The sequence below is a fragment of the Nicotiana tabacum genome, chromosome 1 (genome assembly GCF_000715075.1).
Source record: "Nicotiana tabacum cultivar K326 chromosome 1, ASM71507v2, whole genome shotgun sequence".
Classification (NCBI taxonomy): domain Eukaryota; kingdom Viridiplantae; phylum Streptophyta; class Magnoliopsida; order Solanales; family Solanaceae; genus Nicotiana; species Nicotiana tabacum.
The window spans coordinates 41,080,507-41,102,534 of NC_134080.1; the positions used below are offsets into that span (position 1 = coordinate 41,080,507).

At 36.1% G+C, this 22,028-nt stretch overlaps 2 protein-coding genes across 2 annotated transcripts; both read left to right on the forward strand.

The window, feature by feature from the left end:
• The first annotated feature begins 819 nt into the window (after window positions 1-819).
• Window positions 820-4,793, forward strand: LOC107802228 (vesicle-associated membrane protein 711-like). Its single transcript, XM_016625684.2, has 4 exons — window positions 820-1,334; window positions 2,465-2,655; window positions 3,323-3,486; window positions 4,313-4,793. Exons 1-4 carry the CDS (start codon window positions 1,118-1,120, stop codon window positions 4,401-4,403), a joined length of 663 nt encoding a protein of 220 aa, XP_016481170.1. The 5' UTR covers window positions 820-1,117; the 3' UTR covers window positions 4,404-4,793.
• A 3,998-nt stretch (window positions 4,794-8,791) lies between these two features.
• LOC107802227 (uncharacterized) lies at window positions 8,792-20,553 on the forward strand. The gene is given in 11 exon segments (XM_016625682.2): window positions 8,792-10,177; window positions 10,179-10,314; window positions 10,981-11,454; window positions 11,586-11,887; window positions 13,958-14,638; window positions 14,716-14,994; window positions 15,145-15,306; window positions 15,385-16,323; window positions 16,457-16,672; window positions 19,301-19,561; window positions 19,938-20,553. Coding segments are annotated over 11 exon segments (5,043 nt in total). The 5' UTR covers window positions 8,792-8,929; the 3' UTR covers window positions 20,283-20,553.
• The last annotated feature ends 1,475 nt before the right edge of the window (window positions 20,554-22,028 follow it).

The following is a 22,028-nucleotide window of genomic DNA, read 5'->3' on the forward strand; positions in this document are numbered from 1 at the left end:
GAATGTATATAGAGAAAAGCCTAATGGCACAAAACATCTTAAAGACCAATTTTGAAACTTGCAATATAATAACTGTAATTGGTCATTTTAATATGACAATAGAAAATATCTGCCGACAAAAATGGAGGAAGTATTTCATATTCTTTTCCATGCTCCTTAAGAAATAAATATTAATTAAGAAAGTGATTGGATCATTCAACCCTTATATATGTGTCAAGATTAGATATTTATTCTATTTATGTGTTATCTTCATCTTCAAGAACAATTATTATTAAGGGTAAAAAAGAAAAAAAATATTAATTTTGTCTTGAACTTCTAAAATGACAAATAATTTGAGACAACTATTTTTAGTAACCACGACTATTTATAGCGTGAATAATTCACTATTTATGACACTCATGATGGAGGACGAACTGACTAAAGGGATAAAGAACTTTAGCAAACTTGTAAAAAAAAAAAAAAGATACACATAACACGTTAGGTGAATTTCACATAATGATAAAAGGAAAGTGCTAAGATTTATCACAAATTTACATGATATGCACGTTTTTGAACGGAATGGCGTAGCTAAGGAACAAATTTGTAAGATATATTTGGCAAAGCGGACAATACGTGACATAAACTTGTGTTAAAATTTAACACAACACAAATTATATCACTATTAATTTAACTTGTTGTACCATATTTATTCTTATATAACGATCAGAAATTTAATTATTATAATTAATTAGCCATAAGTTACTTTAAATTTGATTCAGCATCAAAGTTAAACTAAAAAATATATAGTAGTATATAAACGGCTTTCAAATTTTAAATTCAGTGATGATGCATAAGCTAATTTGACAACCCAAAAAGGCAACAGAAAAGCGTGGGTCAATGTTCCCCCGCCTAAGATCCAGCTTTCAATCAATCATCTCTTCTTCTGTACACATACATATACCCCACTCATCACATTTTAATACGTCAATTAATTCATTTTAATCTTAACTATTTCCAATTTCAACTCTTTGATAGCGATTGATCCAATCAGATATATACAAGTACAATCGTACACAGATTTTTTCACAAAATTATTTCTATAATTCAGAGGAAGAGCAATAGATAGAGAAAAGGAGAAATGGCGATTCTGTATGCCCTGGTAGCGAGGGGATCGGTTGTATTGGCGGAGTACAGTGCTACGTCGACAAACGCGAGCGCAATTGCGAGGCAGATATTGGAGAAAATACCAGGGAATAATGATTCTAATGCTTCGTATTCTCAGGATCGCTATATTTTCCATGTTAAACGTACCGATGGACTCACTGTTCTCTGTATGGCCGATGAGGTTGCCGGAAGTAAGTTGACCTTTTCTTTAAAAAAATGTCTTTTTCGTATTTTTAGGTTGTGATGTTTGATTTTGGAGTTTAATAACTTGGGATTATTGAATTTGATGTTTTATATACTTTTCAAGTGCCTATTTTTGGTCAATTTAATTATGAAAAAGTGAAGAGTGGTAACCAACAAAAAGTTAAAAAAAACTTGCAGTTTTGAGGGCGTAATTGACTTAGAAATTCAGGAATGTTTTAATTTTGGATTTATTTCCAGAAATTTGAATCCAAAATATAGGATCGTTCTGTTTGCTAGATTTTGGATTGTACTGAGACCTTGCCTAGGATAACAGGGCACTATTGTATTTTGGGGGGTTTAAACAGTTCTTTTCTGTGATTTTGAAATGTTTTAAACCAAACTTAGATTTATAACATTTTATATGTAGTTTCTAAATATCTAAATTTTATTTCAATAAAGAAACTTGTACCAAAATCACAACGAAAATTAGAAATGCTTACTCTTGTGTGATCAGTTGTTTCATTCTTTTTGTGACTGATGGACTATTAAACATTGTTGAGGACTTTTGGTGTGGAATCTGCAGTGTGCACTAGAGATTAATAAAGAATTTTGTGGTAGTTTATAGTTATTGGTCCTTCTCATTACCTCAGTCACTAGCTTCCAACAACATTAGATACTGTTAGATTATTTACTTTGTTCTCCCTCTGGACATCTTGAACTTCAGCATTGTACTCATTCTCTAGAATATGCATTTTTAACTTCGGGTACTTGTTATTTTCTAAGAAAAAGATTTAAACATTATCAGAATTCAGACATCTAATTGAGTTTAGTTAAAACGTTTTAAATTGTGAAGTTGATCTTGTCAATGAATCAACTGCCTCAAGTCCAAATTAGTTGGGAGCTATATGAATCTTCTGTTTTTGTTCAGCTCTATTCTGGTCTATTTCTATTCAACACTAAATAATCAGTCTTTTAAGGCACATTATGGATTTTGAAAATTGAAGTTTTCTAAATCTTACACAGACTGATCTACTGTAATATTACTGCACTAGGAGAAACTTCATTTTATATTCTTGACTGTTAGCTCAGAAGACTGTCATCTTCCATGGATATTTTACTGTATTGAAACTCCTTACAGGAAGAATCCCTTTTGCATTCCTGGAAGAAATTCACCAAAGATTTGTGAGAACCTATGGTCGGGCAGTTCTCTCTGCACAAGCTTATGCCATGAATGATGAATTCTCAAGGGTCCTTAGCCAGCAAATCGAGTATTACTCTAGTGATCCAAATGCAGACAGAATAAACAGGCTAAAGGGTGAAATGAGCCAGGTCAGTTCCCATATATTGTTCAGGAAGCTAATGTGCTAGATGAATGCACATCAGCAATTTTCTCAATTTGAAGAGGGATGCCGCATATATAGTTGGTTACCTCTAAATGACTCAACAAAATTGTTACTGGTACCTCATCAATACCATGGAAAACATACCACTCGCCAACCCCAATTTGTTTGACACTCTTTCCTTTTTTGTCCATCCCAAAAAGGTTGGCACCTTTGTATAGTTAGACATTCTCATTTTACCATTGACATGTCTTGATGTAAGTTGGATAGATAAAAATTATGTGTGACATAATGGTACTTGGGGCCTTTTATATATATTTAGCTTATTTGTCAAAAGTCTTTCTTACCTTTTTATACTCTATTTTATAGTCAAAGAATGCCAGACAAATTGGGATAGGAATGAGTTATAGACCAAATAAAATAATGGTGTATTGATGCAGTTCTTCAATTCCCTCAGATTATCTGTCAGTATTAAGACATTCCTCGTAATCCATGTAGTAGTGACTTACTGATTTAATGATTTTTGTAATGTCATACATCTTTTCTGTAATGTTATACATCTTTTCATACAAGCTAGAAATTGCATTCAATCACATGATAACAGCCTTATTTTGTCATTTACTGAGAAGTTTGAGGATATCCCATGCCTTTAACAGGTGCGTAATGTCATGATTGAAAATATCGATAAAGTTCTGGAGAGAGGTGATCGCCTGGAGTTGCTGGTTGATAAAACTGCTAATATGCAAGGAAATACATTCCGATTCAGGAAGCAAGCTCGGCGTTTCAGAAGCACTGTGTGGTGGAGAAATGTCAAGCTCACGTATGCAGCTTAAACAAGAGCTCTTTTCTTTTCTTGTCTTGTCTTTTTCATTCTTTCTTTCTTTCCTTTTTATTTTTTTTTTGGGTGGGGTGGGGTGGGGTGTGGGGGGGGGGGGGTGATGGTGTCATTTATCTAAAATGAAGTCATGCCTTTTCTTGGATAGGAGTTTAAACTCAACTTCAAACATTTAGGGTTGCATGTCTGACGCACTTAATTCCCTTTAAGAAATAGGAAACGAAAAGAAAAAGGAAATGCACTTAATCCCTAGTTACATCGGGGAAGCTATAGTGCTACTGACTACCTAAATGACTTGAAACTGTGTGCATCTCAAAGGATCAATCTAGAGAAATATTCTTTAAAACGTCAATAAACCCCATTCTTGTAGTATGATAAAATGTCTAGTATTTTATTAGCATGACACATTGACACCTTGTTATATGTCCCAGTGTGTTTTGTCTGTTTGCTGCTTTAGTTGACTTCGGAGTTGGTGACAAATTCTTCTTTGACATTTCAATATAGCTAGTGCCACTTGTTGTTATATTATTATATAGCTGCTACCTTTTGCTACTTTAATTTGGATTTTGAGATTGTTCCAAGGGTGTGTGGTTTGTGAAGTAGTTCTAATGCATATGGCTGATTGCATATACTTATTACTATAGTCATTCTCTTGAAAATTCATATTGCTCTATCCTTAAGTGGCTAATGATTTGCTAGCATGATTACGATATTATGTACTACTCCAGCTTCAAGTATTCCTTTTTATTTTTGCTTATCTTTCTTTGTGATCTTGACAGGATACTTATACATGATGTTTGATTTTTTGCAGGGTTGCACTAATATTCCTTCTCCTTGTGATAATATATGTTATTTTGGCTTTCATCTGTCATGGGCTCACACTTCCAACTTGTTTGAAGTGAGCATCACTGGATCAACATCTACTGGGATTTGGTTGTTGTTTTCTCGCTCTCTATTGTGGTTCTCATACGTGCAATTCTTTGATCTTAGTTCTCTAGAGGTAAAGCTTGAATTCATGCTTTGACATTGATCTTGTGCTTGCAATGTAGTATCTGTACGACTGTACCAATTGCTAGAAGTTATTCAGGTTATAAGTTTGCTTAAACTCTTGCTTGAGAAACGTGGAGAGAGTTTACTTTTGGAATTGAGCTCATGTAACCTATTCAGATTTCAACGTTTTGTGAAACTGATTATGTAGTATAATGATACACCATTGACTCTCGGCTTAACTCTGGTGGAATATATATTGCTGATTGTATTTTGGAATGTATTCTGTGGTGAATGGTGATGTATATTTTGATATTTTTTTCATCGATCATGTATATATTCTAGTAGGAGGGAGAATATGGATCAGAAGGTTTCAAATCTAGGAATGTTCCGTCTCAATGTGTTGGTGCAGTCTCCTTTGGTGTCACAATGGGGGCATTTGCATCTATACACGCTTTTTGTGTCACGTTTTAACTTGTGCCCGCTTTGCAAAAAAAGTGCAAGCGTACCCGCTTTTTCGCATAACTTCAGCATACGGGGCTGAAGTAGCAAAGTCAATCACGCAAAACTTCAGCATTCTAGTAGACGGGCCTGAAGTTCAGCTCTAGAGCTGAAGTTTTTGTTTTGTAACTGGCGAACTTAAGAAGTTTTGTTTTATAACTGGAGCTGAAATTTTTGTTTTGTAACTGGCGCAAGCTGAAATTTTGTTTTGTAACTGGCGAAGTTTTTGTTTTTGTAACTGGCTAGAGCTGAAGTAGAAGAAGAAGATTTAGCTGTTGAAAATCTTTTAATAGCTCCTGAAAATGACCTTCTATGTCTATCTCTATGATCTTGATCAACAACATTTTGTTTGTTCATTCCTTTTGAATATGCACCTTTTTGAATTTGTACAAATGGTTCTGTTTTCGCTTCTTTGACATTATAACTATGTTCTTTAGCCATTGGTAGAGACCCTTTGTCAAAGTTTGCTGAGTACTCATTTGAACAACCAGATTTGGAAAAGGACTTGACTTAAGCGCGGGAGGATTTAAGTTTTGAACCAAACGAGGAATTTTTAATCAGCTTGAGTTTTCATGTCCAAGACTTTTTTGAATTTTCATCTGTTGGATTAAAGCTACTGGTTTGATCTTCTGTTGAGTACTCGAATATGTTTTCGTAGTAAAAAGGGCATCCTCTATATGATTCGAGCCAACAACTGACCTTAAGATTGTGCAGAGTAAATAAAATCTTAAATAACGAATTATACCTCTAGCATAGCAACCATGTTGTTGCAAAGTATGTGGACTGTAGGGCTTTCCTTGTTCAGTGCTAGAATATAGATGCTTGCACCTAAAAAGAAAGAAAGAAGAAGAAAATGAAGGAGAAGGAGGAGAAGAAAGGGGGCTGAAGTTGTTTAAAAAGTGGATAAGTTAAACATTTTAAAAAAAAATAGGTATATGTTAAATGGGGGCGACTGTCACAAAGGAAAAATCAAAAGATGCTCATTTCCTCTTGTATTTTGGTAAAATAGGTCAACTGACGAATTAGTTAGCTTTCATTTTGATAGTGTCACTATAACTAGACTTTCGAAAAAAAGAATATATCATGTTTCCTATTAGGTAAATACAAAATTGAACCTGTTACAATTAGGTGATGATGATAAATATCGGGAAAAAATAAACATGTTACAATTAGAAGTTCGGTCCCTGTAAGATACTTCATATTTTATGCAAGCAATTGTCCATTTAATGCTGTCATTCAAACTGATAAACTGGAATTAATCAACGGCCTAAGTTAGAGCTTGTCGTATCGGGCTTGTCTAGTACAATTTACCTTTCTTGTATGATTTACGAGCTATTGTATAGTAAACAGGTTATTCAATACACACCCAAAAGGTAACAGCCACGGGATTCTCTTGGAATCTCCCCGCCCCCACAAAAAAAAGACTAATAACGTAAAAGCGACAAAAAATGGAATCAGAAAGTTGCAGTAGGAATGTTATTTTGGGGAAGTTGGCTGGAAGGAATGTTAGACGAGTCACAGTCCTATTGGTTGGAAGGTTAGGTTTCAAACTTTGGCAGATTTGAAATTAGAAATAAAACAAGTTTGCGTTATTTGATGTTGAAATCCCGTAGTTCCTATCTTGAAATGAGATAGTACCATTAATTTTGTAGCATATAATTTTATCTATAATTATTTCAAATTTGAAATAATTATCAAACAATATTGATATGGTAAAAGTTCGTTTTCTTACTTTTGTGTTAGCTCATGACCTTAAAGAGTTGTATCTAGGGCTGTACAAAGGAAACCGACAAACCGCTTCAACGCGATAACCCGAGTTAAATCGAGAAAAAAAACTCGATTATGGGTTGGTTTGATTTGGTTTGGCATTGTAAAAAAAATCCGACCATAATTGGTTTGGTTTGGTTTTAACTAAAGAAAGTCAAACCGAAACCAAACCAACCCGACATTACATATATATAAATTTTAGATATATTTAATATATAAATATACTTATTGTGATGTAATTTATAAATCTTTCTTAAAAGATTTTATAATTTTAGTTTTTGAGGTATTATTTTAAGGTTGGACTTAGAACTTTTGAATGTTCCAATAAGTTTTATAGCCATTAATATTAGTAAATTAAATAGTGCTAACAAAGCCCAAACCAAAATCAAATCAATACTAATTCTAACAAAAGACATTTAATTCAATACTACGAACGGGAATGCATTGAATATCTATTTTTTGTTTTGTAATAATTTAGATAAAAATGCATAACCTATTTTTATTTTTTCTTTAGCGTTTAGTCATGTATTTAATAATTCCTTATTAGTCTACTTATTTTAGCATGACTTAGTACTTTTAGATTATGTTTATTTTTATTATGGCTTTTTAATTAGCAATATTTATATTACATTAATTTTATTGTCTTTATTGTTGAATATTTTAGGATAATGTCATGACATATCTCATATTTCGTATTATTTTCTTGGAAAATACTTTATATAGTTGTATCTTACTAGGACTAAAGAAATATTTTGAGCATAATTTATATGTTTTGTTCTACGAAGATTTTACCGGAAAAAAAAACCCTGAAAAAACCCGAATAACCCGAAAACCCGAGAGTGAAAAACCCGAGTTTTATTGGTTTGGTTTGGTCTTTAGATTCAATAATCCGACACAATTGATTTGGTTTGGTAATTGTAAAATACGAACCAACCCGACTATGTTCATCCCTAGTTGTAACACATACACTCTATTAACGTTTTATAACATTTTTCATTTATATCTAGTAATACTAATAAATTATGTAATAATTGACGTATTGAATCGTATCCATATAATAAATCTCTTGCTATGCAAGTAACTCCACAAAAAGTGAAGAAATGATCAAATATTGGTGTAAAAATCAAGCAAAATTGGTTGGTTTCCCAAACATCAACCATAAGAAGAGAGCTAAATATAGTAAAAGTGTAAATCCTGCTATTGACTTGGGTGCATCTTTCCCTCTTTTTCTTTTCTATTTTTAGAATTTTATTACCAATAATTAATATTGCATAATTCAAACGAAATAGCATTTGTTATGTAATCTCTTTCGTGTAACATATTAAAAATCTTATCATTCAATTTACGATATGATACTAAAAGAATAAAATCAGCACAAAGTAAGAAAATCATGCAATAATTTAGCCTACGAACATATAAAATTTGATATTGAAGTGAATCACATTTTTTAATCAGCTTTAATAGGTTAGCAAACGTATGTTTCTCTATTATATAAGCTATTAAATAAAAAAATCTCAAAAAAATAAATGAATATACATAGTACAATATTTTTCCTTTCAGGTAGAAGCTCACCTCATGATAAGCATAAAATTTCAGAAAAAAAAAAAGAAGTCAAAAGAAAAAAATTCGAACTTTGGACATCACCTTTTTAAATTCTTAAAATGAAATTTTTATTATTTAAAGATTACAATAAAAATACTATAAGTCTTATAAAAACAAATCAATTTACATCTTAACATTCAATTCAGATACAACTATTCAATTTTCCAAAATAATAATAATAATATTATATTCAAATAGAGCAAACGAAATATTAACTAAAAAATGGAAAAGCAATAAAAAAAGAAGGGCTCGCCCACGATAATTAACGTGCACCCTCGTTCGTACTCCTCTGCTGTCCTCTCTTTCACTCTCTCACCCACAATCACATACATTTTTGGCAATAATCACCATACCTCTTTCTTCTTCCTATTTCTTCTTCTCCGCCATTGATGATCACAGAAACCACACTATCATATTCATAATACACGTAATTGGTATATAATATTACTAAGAGAGAAGAAGAAATTTTGGAAAATATAATTTTCAATTTAAAATAAAAGTAAAAAACCTTATAGAATCTACCAGAAGAAAAAAATTCCTAAGCAGAATATCAGCTAAAAGTGCACAGAAAATGAGAAACCACCATAAGAATTTGGCCTCCGCCGGAGAGACAGCGGTTTCATCGTCGGCCGAGCAATCACAGCCGTCCACCATCATGGTGCCGAGGCGTCCGATGATGTCATCATCTCCGGCAGCCACGTCATCGTCGGAGAAACCAATGGCGGCGTTGGAGGATCCGGCTGCCTCCCGCGACCCTACCTCTGTCACAGCTACTGTGGCGGCGGAGTCCGTGATTGTGGAAAGGCGAGGTGAGTATGCGGCGGTGTGTAAATGGGCAATCAGTAATTTCACACGAGTGAAAGCTAGGGCGTTGTGGAGCAAATACTTTGAAGTCGGCGGTTATGATTGCCGTTTGCTAGTTTACCCTAAGGGTGACTCACAAGCATTGCCGGGTTATATATCCGTGTACCTTCAGATAATGGACCCTCGAAATACGGCGTCGTCTAAATGGGACTGCTTCGCCAGCTACCGCCTCGCTATTGAGCATCCAACGGACAGCTCAAAGTCTATCCACAGGGACTCGTGGCATCGCTTCTCGTCGAAGAAGAAATCTCATGGCTGGTGTGATTTTACTCCTTCTAATTCCATCTTAGACTCAAAATTAGGATTTTTATGCAACAATGATTGCATTCTTATTACTGCTGATATACTTATTCTTCATGAGTCAGTTAGTTTTTCGCGTGATAATAACGAAACGCAATCTAATTCTGCTTCGAATTTAGTAGTTACTAGCCCAGCTGGTGATGTTTTGAGCGGGAAATTTACTTGGAAGGTTCATAATTTTAGCTTGTTTAAGGAAATGATTAAAACTCAGAAGATTATGAGCCCGGTTTTTCCCGCTGGGGAGTGTAATGTAAGGATTAGTGTGTATCAAAGCTCGGTAAATGGGGTGGATCATTTGTCAATGTGCTTAGAGAGTAAGGATACTGAGAAGACTTCGAGTTCGGATAGGAGTTGTTGGTGTTTGTTTAGGATGTCATTGTTGAATCAGAAGCCGGGTCTGAATCATATGCATAGGGACTCTTATGGAAGGTTTGCTGCTGATAATAAGAGTGGGGATAACACGAGCTTGGGATGGAATGATTACATAAAGATGGCAGATTTTGTGGGGTCGGATTCAGGGTTCTTGGTGGATGACACTGCAATTTTCAGTACTTCGTTTCACGTTATTAAGGAGCTTAGTAGCTTTTCCAAGAATGGCGGATTGATTGGTCTTAGGAGTGGCAGTAGTGCCAGGAAATCTGACGGTCATATGGGCAAAGTTTACTTGGAGGATTGAGAACTTCACAAGGTTGAAGGATCTTTTAAAGAAAAGAAAGATTACAGGGCTTTGCATAAAGAGCAGGAGGTTTCAGATTGGCAATCGGGATTGTCGGCTGATTGTTTACCCCAGAGGTATGCCTTTATGCTGATCACAGCAATCTCTTTACATGGGATTTTTTTTAAATATTATTGCTGTAACTACCTTTTATAGGCTTCTGAATTTCGATATACAGATACCCTTAAATTTTGGTCAGTATAATTAGAGGTCAAGGTTCCCTAGAAATAAGAGGATCATATTCATGTAATGTGGACATTTCTCTGGTTATTGCCTTTTCTTACTTCTTAAGAAATATGTCATAGTGACTTTTTTATTTTATAAAATACTGGTGGTGCCCATGGCAGCTTGCGCTCACCTTGCCTAATCCACTGAGCACCTACTCCACTAGTGGGGATTCTGGTACCTCTCTACACCAGCGATTTAGATATATCGAAAGAAATTACCTAACGTTTGGAATTGGAATCCTGGTCTCCCATGGTCCTTTCCAGCTTACACCCTTGGGTGCCCCTTTCTGTTGTCTGTTTGTCGATGCACTTACAATTGCCTCAAAGTGTCCTAGTCATGAGCATGTTAATTGCTGAGCACTTTGAATGCTTGACTCCAAAATATATGAAATGTGTAGATTCCTCATTCATCTTCGTGCATCAGTCTTTCATTTGGAAGTATATGAGCTTCTTTGAGTTGCTTGTCTATTGCTCCTCCACTAAACTAATATGTAGTACATTTATTCACGGTATCAGGGCAGTCTCAGCCTCCATGCCACCTTTCGGTATTTCTCGAAGTCACAGATACAAGGAATACTAACAGTGATTGGAGTTGTTTCGTGAGCCATCGGTTGTCTGTTGTAAACCAAAAGATGGAGGAGAAGTCTGTCACAAAGGAATCTCAGAATCGGTATTCTAAAGCTGCAAAGGACTGGGGTTGGCGCGAATTTGTGACCCTTACTAGTCTCTTTGATCAAGATTCTGGATTTCTTTTTCAGGATACTGTTGTGTTCTCTGCCGAAGTCCTTATTTTAAAGGAGACATCCCTCTTTCAGGAATTGATCGATCAGGATAATGAGTCAGCAAATGGAGGTTCCCAGTTGGACAAAGGTGGGAAGAAAAGTTCTTTTACATGGAAGGTGGAGAACTTCTTGTCCTTCAAGGAGATAATGGAGACACGGAAAATATTTAGCAAATTCTTTCAAGCAGGCGGGTGTGAGCTTCGTATTGGTAAATTGCTATACCCTTCTCGTCCTCTTCCTCCTCTCCACCCCTTTTACTTCTCTCCCTTATGATTCTAAACATCGTTGTTGAATTCCACGGTTGACAACTGGCATTTATTTATTTATTTTAAAATGCAGGTGTATATGAATCGTTCGACACTATATGCATATATCTAGAGAGTGATCAGTCTGCTGGTACTGATCCAGACAAGAACTTTTGGGTTAGATACAGGATGGCTATTCTAAACCAGAAAAATCCTTCTAAAACAGTGTGGAAGGAGTCCTCCATTTGCACTAAAACTTGGAATAAATCCGTTCTTCAATTTATGAAGGTCTCAGATATGTTGGAACCTGACGCAGGATTTCTCGTACGTGATACAGTCATCTTTGTCTGTGAAATTCTGGATTGCTGTCCTTGGTTTGAATTTTCTGACCTTGAGGTTAGTGGTTGACGCACTTGTATAAATTGGTTTTCCTTGATTGTTGGTGGGAAGGTATCTGCCACTTCTTTCTGTCTGTGGCTTATCCAATTTACATGAAGTGTATTTTAACAACAATATCTAAGACACAGAGACATGCATTTCAACTGCACTCCTTATCCAATTTACACGAATTTATCAATGATGTTCATTCTCCTCCTTGTCTCTTTTTACTAAGCACTGAAATATGTGCCTCTGGAATTTAGGTTTTTGAGTATTAGGTACTGTCATGATGCAATGTGTAGCTTGAGACAAACGCTTCCTCTTTATGAGGGGTGAAGATGCTCCATCTGCACTTTCGCTGTAAGATATCATATGGCTTACCAATGAATTATTGATTTAACTAGGTTTACTTGTAAATCTTCTTTATTGAACTGTTTGGATTCTTTTGGAGAATGTCCAGGATGTTCATTAGACTGATCCACTGGTGGATTCTTTCTGGTAATGTCTAGGATGTTCACTGTGTATCCAACTTAAACTCTTTCCCTTCTCTTTCCTGTCACTACTATTGGTGGAATTAACAGGGGGTAGGGGTTGTGGATGCATAAATCTAGACACAAACATAGACACCTCCCAAACAAGTTAGTACCTCTATCCCGGAAAGCTTGACCCACTTTGTCTAGTGTGGAGAGTTAGAGAAAGTTTAAATTGAGTATTGTATTCAATCGGGACTCCAAAGGACTGACTATTTCCCAAAAAGAATTTAGAGGACCGACTTGTCTCCAAAATGAAAAGAGTGTAGATGTTAAAAGAAACTTACTGGTAGACATATTAAGTTACATATGTTGTTACTTTGGATCGAAATTACTCCCGTCAAAAACTTATATACGTGCTCTGATCAACAAGTATCTAAGGACTATAACTTTTGTTAATGTAAGGAACAGAGAACTCTTCTGCCACTGGATAGATCGTGGCAGGAGGATGAAGAGTGTTGGCCTTTTTGTGCACCATGCAGGGGGGTGGTTTCAATGAGGGTAGAAGAGAGGAAGAGCAAAGAGTTTGGCTGGAAAGGCAAAACCTAGTTGGAGATACCAGAAGGAAACAACTTTTTGTATGACTATGTACAACCAAAAAGGGGGGTCAGGGATCTGCAGTTGACATTGAGGCAGAGAAGTAGATTCTTTATGCTCACAAAAGGAAGTTGTGCGTGGCTTTCAATTTGTTGCTCTGTTGGTGTGCATTTTTTTGTTTGTATGTGAAGTTTAACTTAAGATAACCTCATATTTAACGTATCAACCTAGCTATCATGCAGTAGTTATGTTAATTATCTATAACAATCAGAAAAATTATGTTAACTATCTATAGTCAACTGGTCACTAGCCAATCTTAATTGTCAACCTAGCTGCTATGGACGTGTTCTTTCTGTAATTATAATTTTATTCAGCATTTTCCGATCTTTCCCTTCGCTCTCCCTTATGTTGAGCTAACAGTAGGTTTGGTTCAAGGGACATTGCTCTTCAGCATCTTTTGTTGCATATATTTTACTAATAATTCATGTTATAGTTGCAAAAAAGATAGTGGTAAATGCAAGGGTATTTGGTAATCATATCATGATAGTTTATTTTTCATGGTAGACGGTTTCCTCCTGTTTTTGGTTGGTGGGGGTGGCGGGGTTGAGAGTAGCGTATTTTTTGGGGGTGTGTGGGTATCGATGGACCCATTACAGTACTTGTAAGCATTTTTAGCTTGGTGTTTATATCTTTTCATTTCCATAATGTGAGCCCCTTTTTATTATTAACTCATAGGAAATAGAGGATATCGTATCATTTTTAACGATCTCCAAAGTCCGAGGCTTTATGTTTTACCACGAGTTCCGCTTTCTCTAGTTATTTAAGGACAGTTGCATTTTTGCAGTCCAAATGGAGCTGAATATATAGAGGCTAGTTTGGAATTGAGATGTAGTTGATTGATTGATGTACCTTTGTGGTCAGTGGACATATTTGAGTGCCCCATGCCATAACTCTCTGTCTATTTTTGTTCCCCATGGAATTTTATATATTGATCTAGTAATTTCACTTGTTATTCCTCTAGGTATTGGCATCCGAGGATGATGCTTTGACAACTGACCCTGATGAACTCATTGACTCAGAAGATAGTGAAGGAATAAGCGGAGATGAAGAAGATATATTCCGGAATCTTCTTTCTAGAGCAGGGTTTCACCTCACTTATGGAGATAATCCTTCACAGCCACAAGTCACTTTAAGAGAAAAACTTCTTATGGATGCTGGTGCAATAGCTGGGTTCCTGACAGGACTTCGTGTTTATCTTGACGACCCTGCTAAAGTAAAGCGCTTGCTCCTTCCTACTAAGATATCTGGCTGTAATGATGGAAAGAAGATAAATAAGAATGAAGAATCTTCACCAAGTTTGATGAACTTGCTGATGGGTGTAAAAGTCTTGCAGCAAGCAATCATTGATTTACTTTTGGATATAATGGTTGAATGCTGTCAACCTACGGAAGGAATTTCTAATACTGAGTCATTTGAAGTGAGTTCCAAAGCTATTCCAAGTGGCAGTGGTGCAAATGAACCTTCGCAACTTTTAGTCCATGACAGACTGGATTCAATGGCGGATGAAAGCATGAATTCATCTGCTGTGCAAAGCTCTGACATCGGCAGGATTGATACTCCTGAGAAGGCTTTCTCTGTACAGCCTATTTGTTCACCAGAAACATCTGCTGGTGGTTTCTCTGAAAATCCTCAGCGAGCAAAGGTACTACTATGTCTTGCTCTTGAAGTTTTATGCTTAAGTTGTTCTTGTATAAACCTTTCAAAGCCACTGTAATTCAGACCAAATGGCCAGAGCAGTCTGAGGAGCTTCTTGGGTTGATTGTGAACTCCTTGAGAGCACTTGATGGAGCTGTTCCCCAAGGGTGTCCTGAACCAAGGAGGAGGCCCCAGTCTGCGCAGAAGATAGCGCTTGTACTGGATAAAGCTCCGAAGCATTTGCAAGCCGACCTAGTTGCTCTTGTACCGAAACTGGTTGAGCATTCAGAACATCCTCTTGCTGCTTGTGCGCTTCTAGAACGACTTCAAAAGCCAGACGCCGAACCTGCACTAAGGATGCCGGTAAGATAATCTGAAGTTATCTTTCTTTACTTCATCTGAGATGTGAAAATGTAACTTTGGTCTTTATAGATCATGTATAGCATTGGGAGAATACAGATTTTTGATTCATAATGTCACTTTTCCCGATGATCTGATTGCTAAATCTTTCAGATCTTTGGTGCACTCAGCCAATTGGAATGCGATAATGATGTATGGGAACGTGCTTTTTTCCAGTCATTTGATCTTTTAGCAGATTCCAATGATGAACCTCTGGCAGCAACAGTGGACTTTATATTCAAGGCCGCACTTCACTGTCAACATCTTCCAGAAGCAGTATGCCTTGGAATTGGTTTTTGTATACATTTAACCTTTCATCTTTTTAAAGGTATAATATTTTGATTTCCCCTGCAGGTGAGAGCCATACGTGGCAGGCTTAAAAATTTGGGAACCGAAGTCTCTTCATGTGTTCTTGATTATTTGAGTCGGACTGTAAATAGCTGTGCAGATATTGCTGAAGCTATTCTGAGAGATATAGATTGTGACAGTGATTTTTTTGACAACCACTCAGCTGAACCTTGTGGGCTTTTCATATTTGATGAAAGTTGTCACAATTCTGATAGGCCACATACAGTGGATGAACAAGCTTTCCATTTGACGCATCATTTTTCTGATATTTATATGCTGATTGAGATGTTATCAGTTCCGTGTCTTGCTGTCGAAGCTTCCCAGACATTTGAAAGAGCTGTAGCTCGAGGGGCCATTGTCGCCCAATCTGTAGCCATAGTTTTGGAGAGGCGTCTTGCTCGGAGATTAAATTTGACCTCTCAATACATTGCTGAAAATTTTCAGCATACTGATTTGGTTGTAGAAGGGGGAACCATTGAGCAATTGAGAGCCCAGCAAGATGACTTTACTTCAATTCTTGGTCTAGCTGAGACATTGGCACTCTCTGGAGATCAGCGTGTAAAAGGTTTTGTAAAGTTGCTTTACACCATTTTGTTCAAATGGTATGCTGACGAGTCTTACCGATTGAGGATCCTCAAGAGGCTTGTTGATCGTGCCACAAGTTCGACAGAAGGTGCACGTGAAGTAGATTTAGATTTGGAGATTTTGGTAATCTTGATTCACGAGGAGCAAGAAATTGTTAGACCAGTTCTCAGCATGATGAGGGAGGTGGCTGAACTTGCAAATGTTGATCGTGCTGCACTTTGGCATCAATACTGCACTAGTGAGGATGAAATTCTACGTCTTCGTGAGGAAAGGAAAGCGGAAAGTTCCAATATGGCTAAAGAGAAAGCTATCATTTCCCAAAAGCTTAATGAATCAGAGGCTATTAATAATCGACTCAAGGTATTTTGATCATTAGTGTTCCATGTTTGGGCTTTCTTTTCTTTTCTTTGTTATTGGTGGATGTTTGCTTGAAAAAATATCTTCTTTACTTGATATTTTTCCTTTGATGAAATTTACAAACCTTACGGCACAGTCTGAGATGAGGGCCGAGATGGATCGTTTTTCTGGGGAAAGGAAGGAACTCATGGAACAAATACAAGAAGTTGAAAGTCAACTTGAATGGCTACGCTCTGAACGTGATGATGAAATTACTAGGCTCACAGCAGAGAAAAGGGCTCTTCAAGATCGCTTGCACGATACGGAATCACAACTTTCCCAATTGAAATCACGGAAACGTGACGAATTAAAGGTATGCAGTTCATTTTCTGAATTGGCACCAGTTATTATTTTTCATTAAGGCTTGATTTTGTATATTTTTCTGGATGAGCTCATTAACGCTTTGAAGCTATCTAAACAATGTTAAATAACTTTAAGCCCATCTAAGCAAAAGTAATGTTTAATTATGTTTAGATAAACTTAATGCTTTACTTAGCCCTTGCTCAGTCCTCTGCCATTTCCGCAGTCGCTTGGTTTTCTTTAGATAGCTTCAAAGCTTAATGGCCCTCACTCCATCCTCTGCCTTAATTTCCATTGATCTCGTTTTGATTTATTCTTATTAAGCTGTCCGTTTTCATTACTTCCACAACCTCATTTGGTATGACACTTTATCTTGGAGGATTTAAACTTCTTTTTCTTTGACTATGGTTTTCTTAAATATTTAAAGAAGATTTTGACAAGTGTGGTTAATTACACCTTTCAGTGTAGTGTCAAAATATACAAATTGTTAATTTCAACAAAAATATCAGTATCCTAAATCAACCTGAAATTTGGACACCTTAGCACTCATACTCCGAACTATGTTGCGCGGACTCTCCAAAATGTTGCCGCACCCGTGTCGGATACTTCAAAAATACACTACTTTTGGAGTATCCGACACGCACCCAACGACATTTTCGGAGAGTTCGAGCAACATAGACTCCGAATAGTAATAAACGTATCATGCATTTTGGGATTGAGGGAGGGAGTGTGGGATTCATTTTGAGTTGTGAATTTTTGTTGTTGATTAAACAAACATATGTAACTTGAGATGTCATACATCCCATGGATTTGAGATTCTTGGTCTTACTGAACCAGAATTTATAAATGCATTCAATTGGTTTTAAGAAATAATTACGAGTACAATAGTACGCATTCAACTCAAACAGCAAAGGCAGTACATTGTTGGATGTGTGGTGGGCACATATCATACATTCCTTTAATTTGAGATTCTTGGTCTTATTGAACGCGAAGTTATAAATGCATTCAGTTGGTTATACGAAATAATTATGAGTACAATAGTACAGAGTGGTTCAACTCAACAGCAAAGGCAGTACAACAGCGAAGGCAGTACATCGCTGGATGTGTGGTGGGCACATGTCACGGGTTTGAACCTAAGAGCTACCGATAAGCCTTTAGGCAAGCAGCAAAGTTATAGCTCACCCTCGGATAAGGGGATACCTTAAGTCAACAGCTTCCTTTGAAGATAATCTGGCTGTTGCAGCAACTTTGGTATTTAAGTGGAGAAGGGTAGAGGGGTGGGGTCATTTAATATCAGAGTTTCGAAGCTGCTCTCTCAGTCATTTAACAAAAAAGGAATTATGGATACAATAGTTTATGTACTTCCAGTCTCTAGTTGGTTCAACTCGTGTATTTAGCTTATCAGTTTGAATTTGTCAGTTTATCACTTAGATAGGGTGTAATTAGTCCTTTCTGGCATCCTAGTTAGGTTTATCATCCTAAATGGTGTGCTCTTTTTATTGCTGTTTGTGGCTGGAAAACTGTGACAAAAATAAGAACGGAAGGAAATAAAAGTTTAGATCCACACATGCTTTCTTAGGAGTCACGCTATAAGAGTCCTTACTATGGGAATCTCCTGACCTATGAAGTTGAAAGGGAATAATTAAAAACACTGAATAAAGCTCTCAAATGCCATTTGGTTCACAAGCAGTTATGCAGGAATTATGATCTGTGGGTTGCAATAATACATTGATTGGGATTTTGGTAAATAATATGTTATGCTGGGCTTGCATTATCAAATGTAAGAATTAGTGTTAATTGTATTTTAGTATTTTTAGTTGCTCTTATGTCAGTATTAGTAATATACATGTTTTTATTCCACATCCTATTCCACATAAAATAATACGCTAATTCCCATATAAGTTGTGCAGGTATTATTTGTGTGGAGTTTTATAGTGAAACTGAATATTTTATCAGCAGTGTGAATTTGTATTATTTTTTTCTTATATGTCTAATAAAATAACCCCTTAAAGATGTGTCAGAAGACTCAGTTTGTTAGTTGCAAAATAAAAATAAACAAATAATCAATCAATCAGAGATCTCAAAACAAAAAAAAAAAAAGCTCCATATTTGGTTAAATCTTGAACTTGCTTTTCCTTTAGTATTTTCTTGTCCGTATCTTACAGCTTGTCCAAACGATCAGTATGTTAGTAATCTTTTAAAAGGACCACTGATGACATCAAACTTTGTATATTCAGTTAAATTTTGTACAGAATTTGATCTCTTTTATTATTCTTTTACTCCATCCATGTCCGTAGTTTCATTTTAGTCTTAATCTGTCTCGAAATTATGTCCAATATAGCAAAACAGTTTCACATGGATGGAGTAAAATTCAAACGTGGACATTCAAATTGAAGTGGAGGGTGAGTTTTGGTTTAGAAATATCCAGAATTGATTTCTGTTTTCGCTACTGCTGAAAGGTCCAATCTCCTTCTGGAACTGCTAATATTTTCATAAGCTTTGATGTTTATGCTCTGAATGGTTGATTTGTATGCTTTTTATTTATGTTGTTCTTGTTAGGGGGTTGCCCAATTCTTTTTCCAATTCTTAGTACGTGTTACTTTTTGGCCACTAAATCTAATAGTAACTTTTCAATCTTCAGAGAGTGACAAAGGAGAAAAATGCTCTTGCTGAAAGGTTGAAAAGTGCTGAAGCTGCTCGAAAAAGATTCGATGAAGAATTGAAACGTTATGCGACAGAAAAATTGACTCTAGAAGAAATACGAAAATCACTTGAGGATGAAGTACGCCGGTTGACTCAAACAGTTGGACAAACGGAAGGGGAGAAACGTGAAAAGGAGGAGCAGGTTGCTCGTTGTGAAGCATTTATTGACGGGATGGAATCCAAATTGGAAGCCTGCCAGGTTTTTGCTCTTGATAATTTTTCCCTCTTTTTTTGATGCTGCATTTGCTGCATGATATGGTTACATGGAGTCTTTATCTCTTGTTGTTGTTCCTTGCATCTATTGCTTGAACTTCCTCCCGACAAGTGGCATAGGAAGAGGTGGAAAAAGCAAGAAAGCTGTGAACCTCTTTATGATATTTTTGGGGGTTTCTTTTTTCACGTTACAGATAATTTGAGGATTTACTTGTTTGCCCTTGTCCTTTGCATATTTATCTTTCTTTTTACCATTTTCTACGTCCGAGCTTAATACATTCCTTTGTAAAATTTACTTGTGATTAGAGATTAGGAATCAGAACTGATGCCTTGTCATTTTTATTGGTTGTTTCATCTTTCAGCACTACATCCGTCAGCTAGAAGCATCACTTCAGGAAGAAATGTCTCGGCATGCTCCACTGTATGGGGCTGGTTTGGAAGCTTTATCGATGAAGGAGTTGGAGACATTAGCACAGATTCATGAAGAGGGACTTAGACAGATCCATGCTATCCAACAGCATAAAGGAAATCCAGCTGGTAGTCCTCTAGTAAGCCCCCATAACCTTCCGCCCACTCATGCACTGTTTCCTACTGCTCCTCCTCCGATGGCTGTTGGACTGCCCCCTTCCCTGATACCAAATGGTGTTGGGATCCACAGCAAGGGACATGTAAATGGTTCCATCAGGCCCTGGTTCAACCATTCTTGAATCTGGGTCTCAGACTCATTTTGCACCGGTGACGATGTGGTTTGTCGTCTCATTCTCGAGCCTTTCTCATCTATTAGGAGCTTGGTAGCAGTTGAATGTGTACGGTGGTAATCTTTTTTCCATTTTCTAGATCTCTAGGCATTATGGCTGGTAGGACTGTTGGAGAAAGGGAAAAGTCATTAGAGTCTAATAGCACTAACAGTTGCAAATGCCACACTCATTCGGAGTTTTTCTCCTCAAATCAATTAAAAGCGCTAGAAAGTTTTGTTTACTGCTCATCTCATTCTGCAGAAACTTTCCACGATCCTCATATATAACTTTCAAGTTACCTCTTCTCTAACATCTAAAATACAGTTACTACTTCTCTAACTTCCATTGACAGCCTTATAACTTGCATATACCCACTTTTACCACTTGTGATAGTTTTCTTGGTCTGTCTTGAAATCTTCTTACATATTTGCTTCAGTTGTATTTGATAGGTTCTGGTTTACGTTGCATATTCTATATGTAATACATGTAGCTTCCCTGCACATAATAGAGGCTCATTGATTTAGAATCATGATAAATTGCTTCATTGCTCATTTGTCATAAGACCTGGCAAGCTTCGATTCACATCTCTGGATTTGAGCTTTTGCTTCTTGAACTCAACGGTATGGTTTAGTGGTCAATGAAATGAGTGAAAAGAATTGTAGATCAAAGTTCAAATTTCAGTAGACAAAAAATGCACAGTAATTTCTTTTCATTTGCCTAAACCTTGATAGTAGAGTTATCCCGCACTTGTGCCGGTGGGAGGTAGCAGTGTGTGTGCTGGTTTGGACACCAGTATCAACAAATTAGAAAAAGGAAATAAATTTCATTTCGTTCTGGTGATATCATAATTAGTATTGGAACCCTGTACGTGTATAACGATGGGTCTCCCAACTCATTTGCTCCAAAAGGAAAAATAGTTTTCTAAATTTTGAAATAATTTAACTTAAATTTTATATTTTAATTTAATTATAAATTTTATAGCCATATATAAATGTTGTAACATATTCAAGACCAAAAGTGTTAATAGTTTTTATAATTATACAAATATTATGACATATTTAAAATAATAAGTTTTAGAAGTCTTCTACTCATTCTTAAACTCTGTATCACTACAAACTTTGCCATATACATTGTAAGGGAGGATAATTACTCAAGGGTGTCCAGGAGCTTAGCTCGGTTGATACTTAACTAGATTAAATTTGTTCTTAAATATATAAAACTAAATCGAACAAAATAGAATTGACTTTTTGGTCCCGAGTTTTGTTGGTTATTTTAGTCGCACTTAATTTTAATTCACATCATTGAATTTACTAGAGATACGAGCGAAAATTTTGTATGGATTGTAGATACGTTTTCTGTTGCTATATTATAGATTATAGATACGTTTTCTGTTGTTATAAGATGTATTAGATATATTTAAGCTACTGTATTTATGAATACAATAGTAAAAATAGGCGTGAATCAGGGAAGTCCAGCTAATCAGTTGTTGTATTCGACTGTATTCATGGCGTGAAACATGTGATTACAGTTGGACAAATTAATGTATTCGACTGTATTCACACCGTGAAACAGGGGATTACACTGTTTTTAAATGGAAAGTGAATCAATTAACATAATAAACTCATAATATAACTCAACAAACTCAATTATAACACATAAATTTTGTATTTCCAGTTATAAAAAAGATTTTCAACCGAAAAATACCCCAAAAATATA

Excerpts from the sequence above, each read along its gene's own strand:
- LOC107802228 (XM_016625684.2), top strand. The coding sequence starts at position 1,118 with ATGGCGATTCTGTATGCCCTGGTAGCGAGGGGATCGGTTGTATTGGCG. Across the intron at positions 1,335-2,464 it reads GGCCGATGAGGTTGCCGGAA|GAAGAATCCCTTTTGCATTC; the intron begins GTAAGTTGACCT and ends AACTCCTTACAG. Across the intron at positions 2,656-3,322 it reads TAAAGGGTGAAATGAGCCAG|GTGCGTAATGTCATGATTGA; the intron begins GTCAGTTCCCAT and ends TGCCTTTAACAG.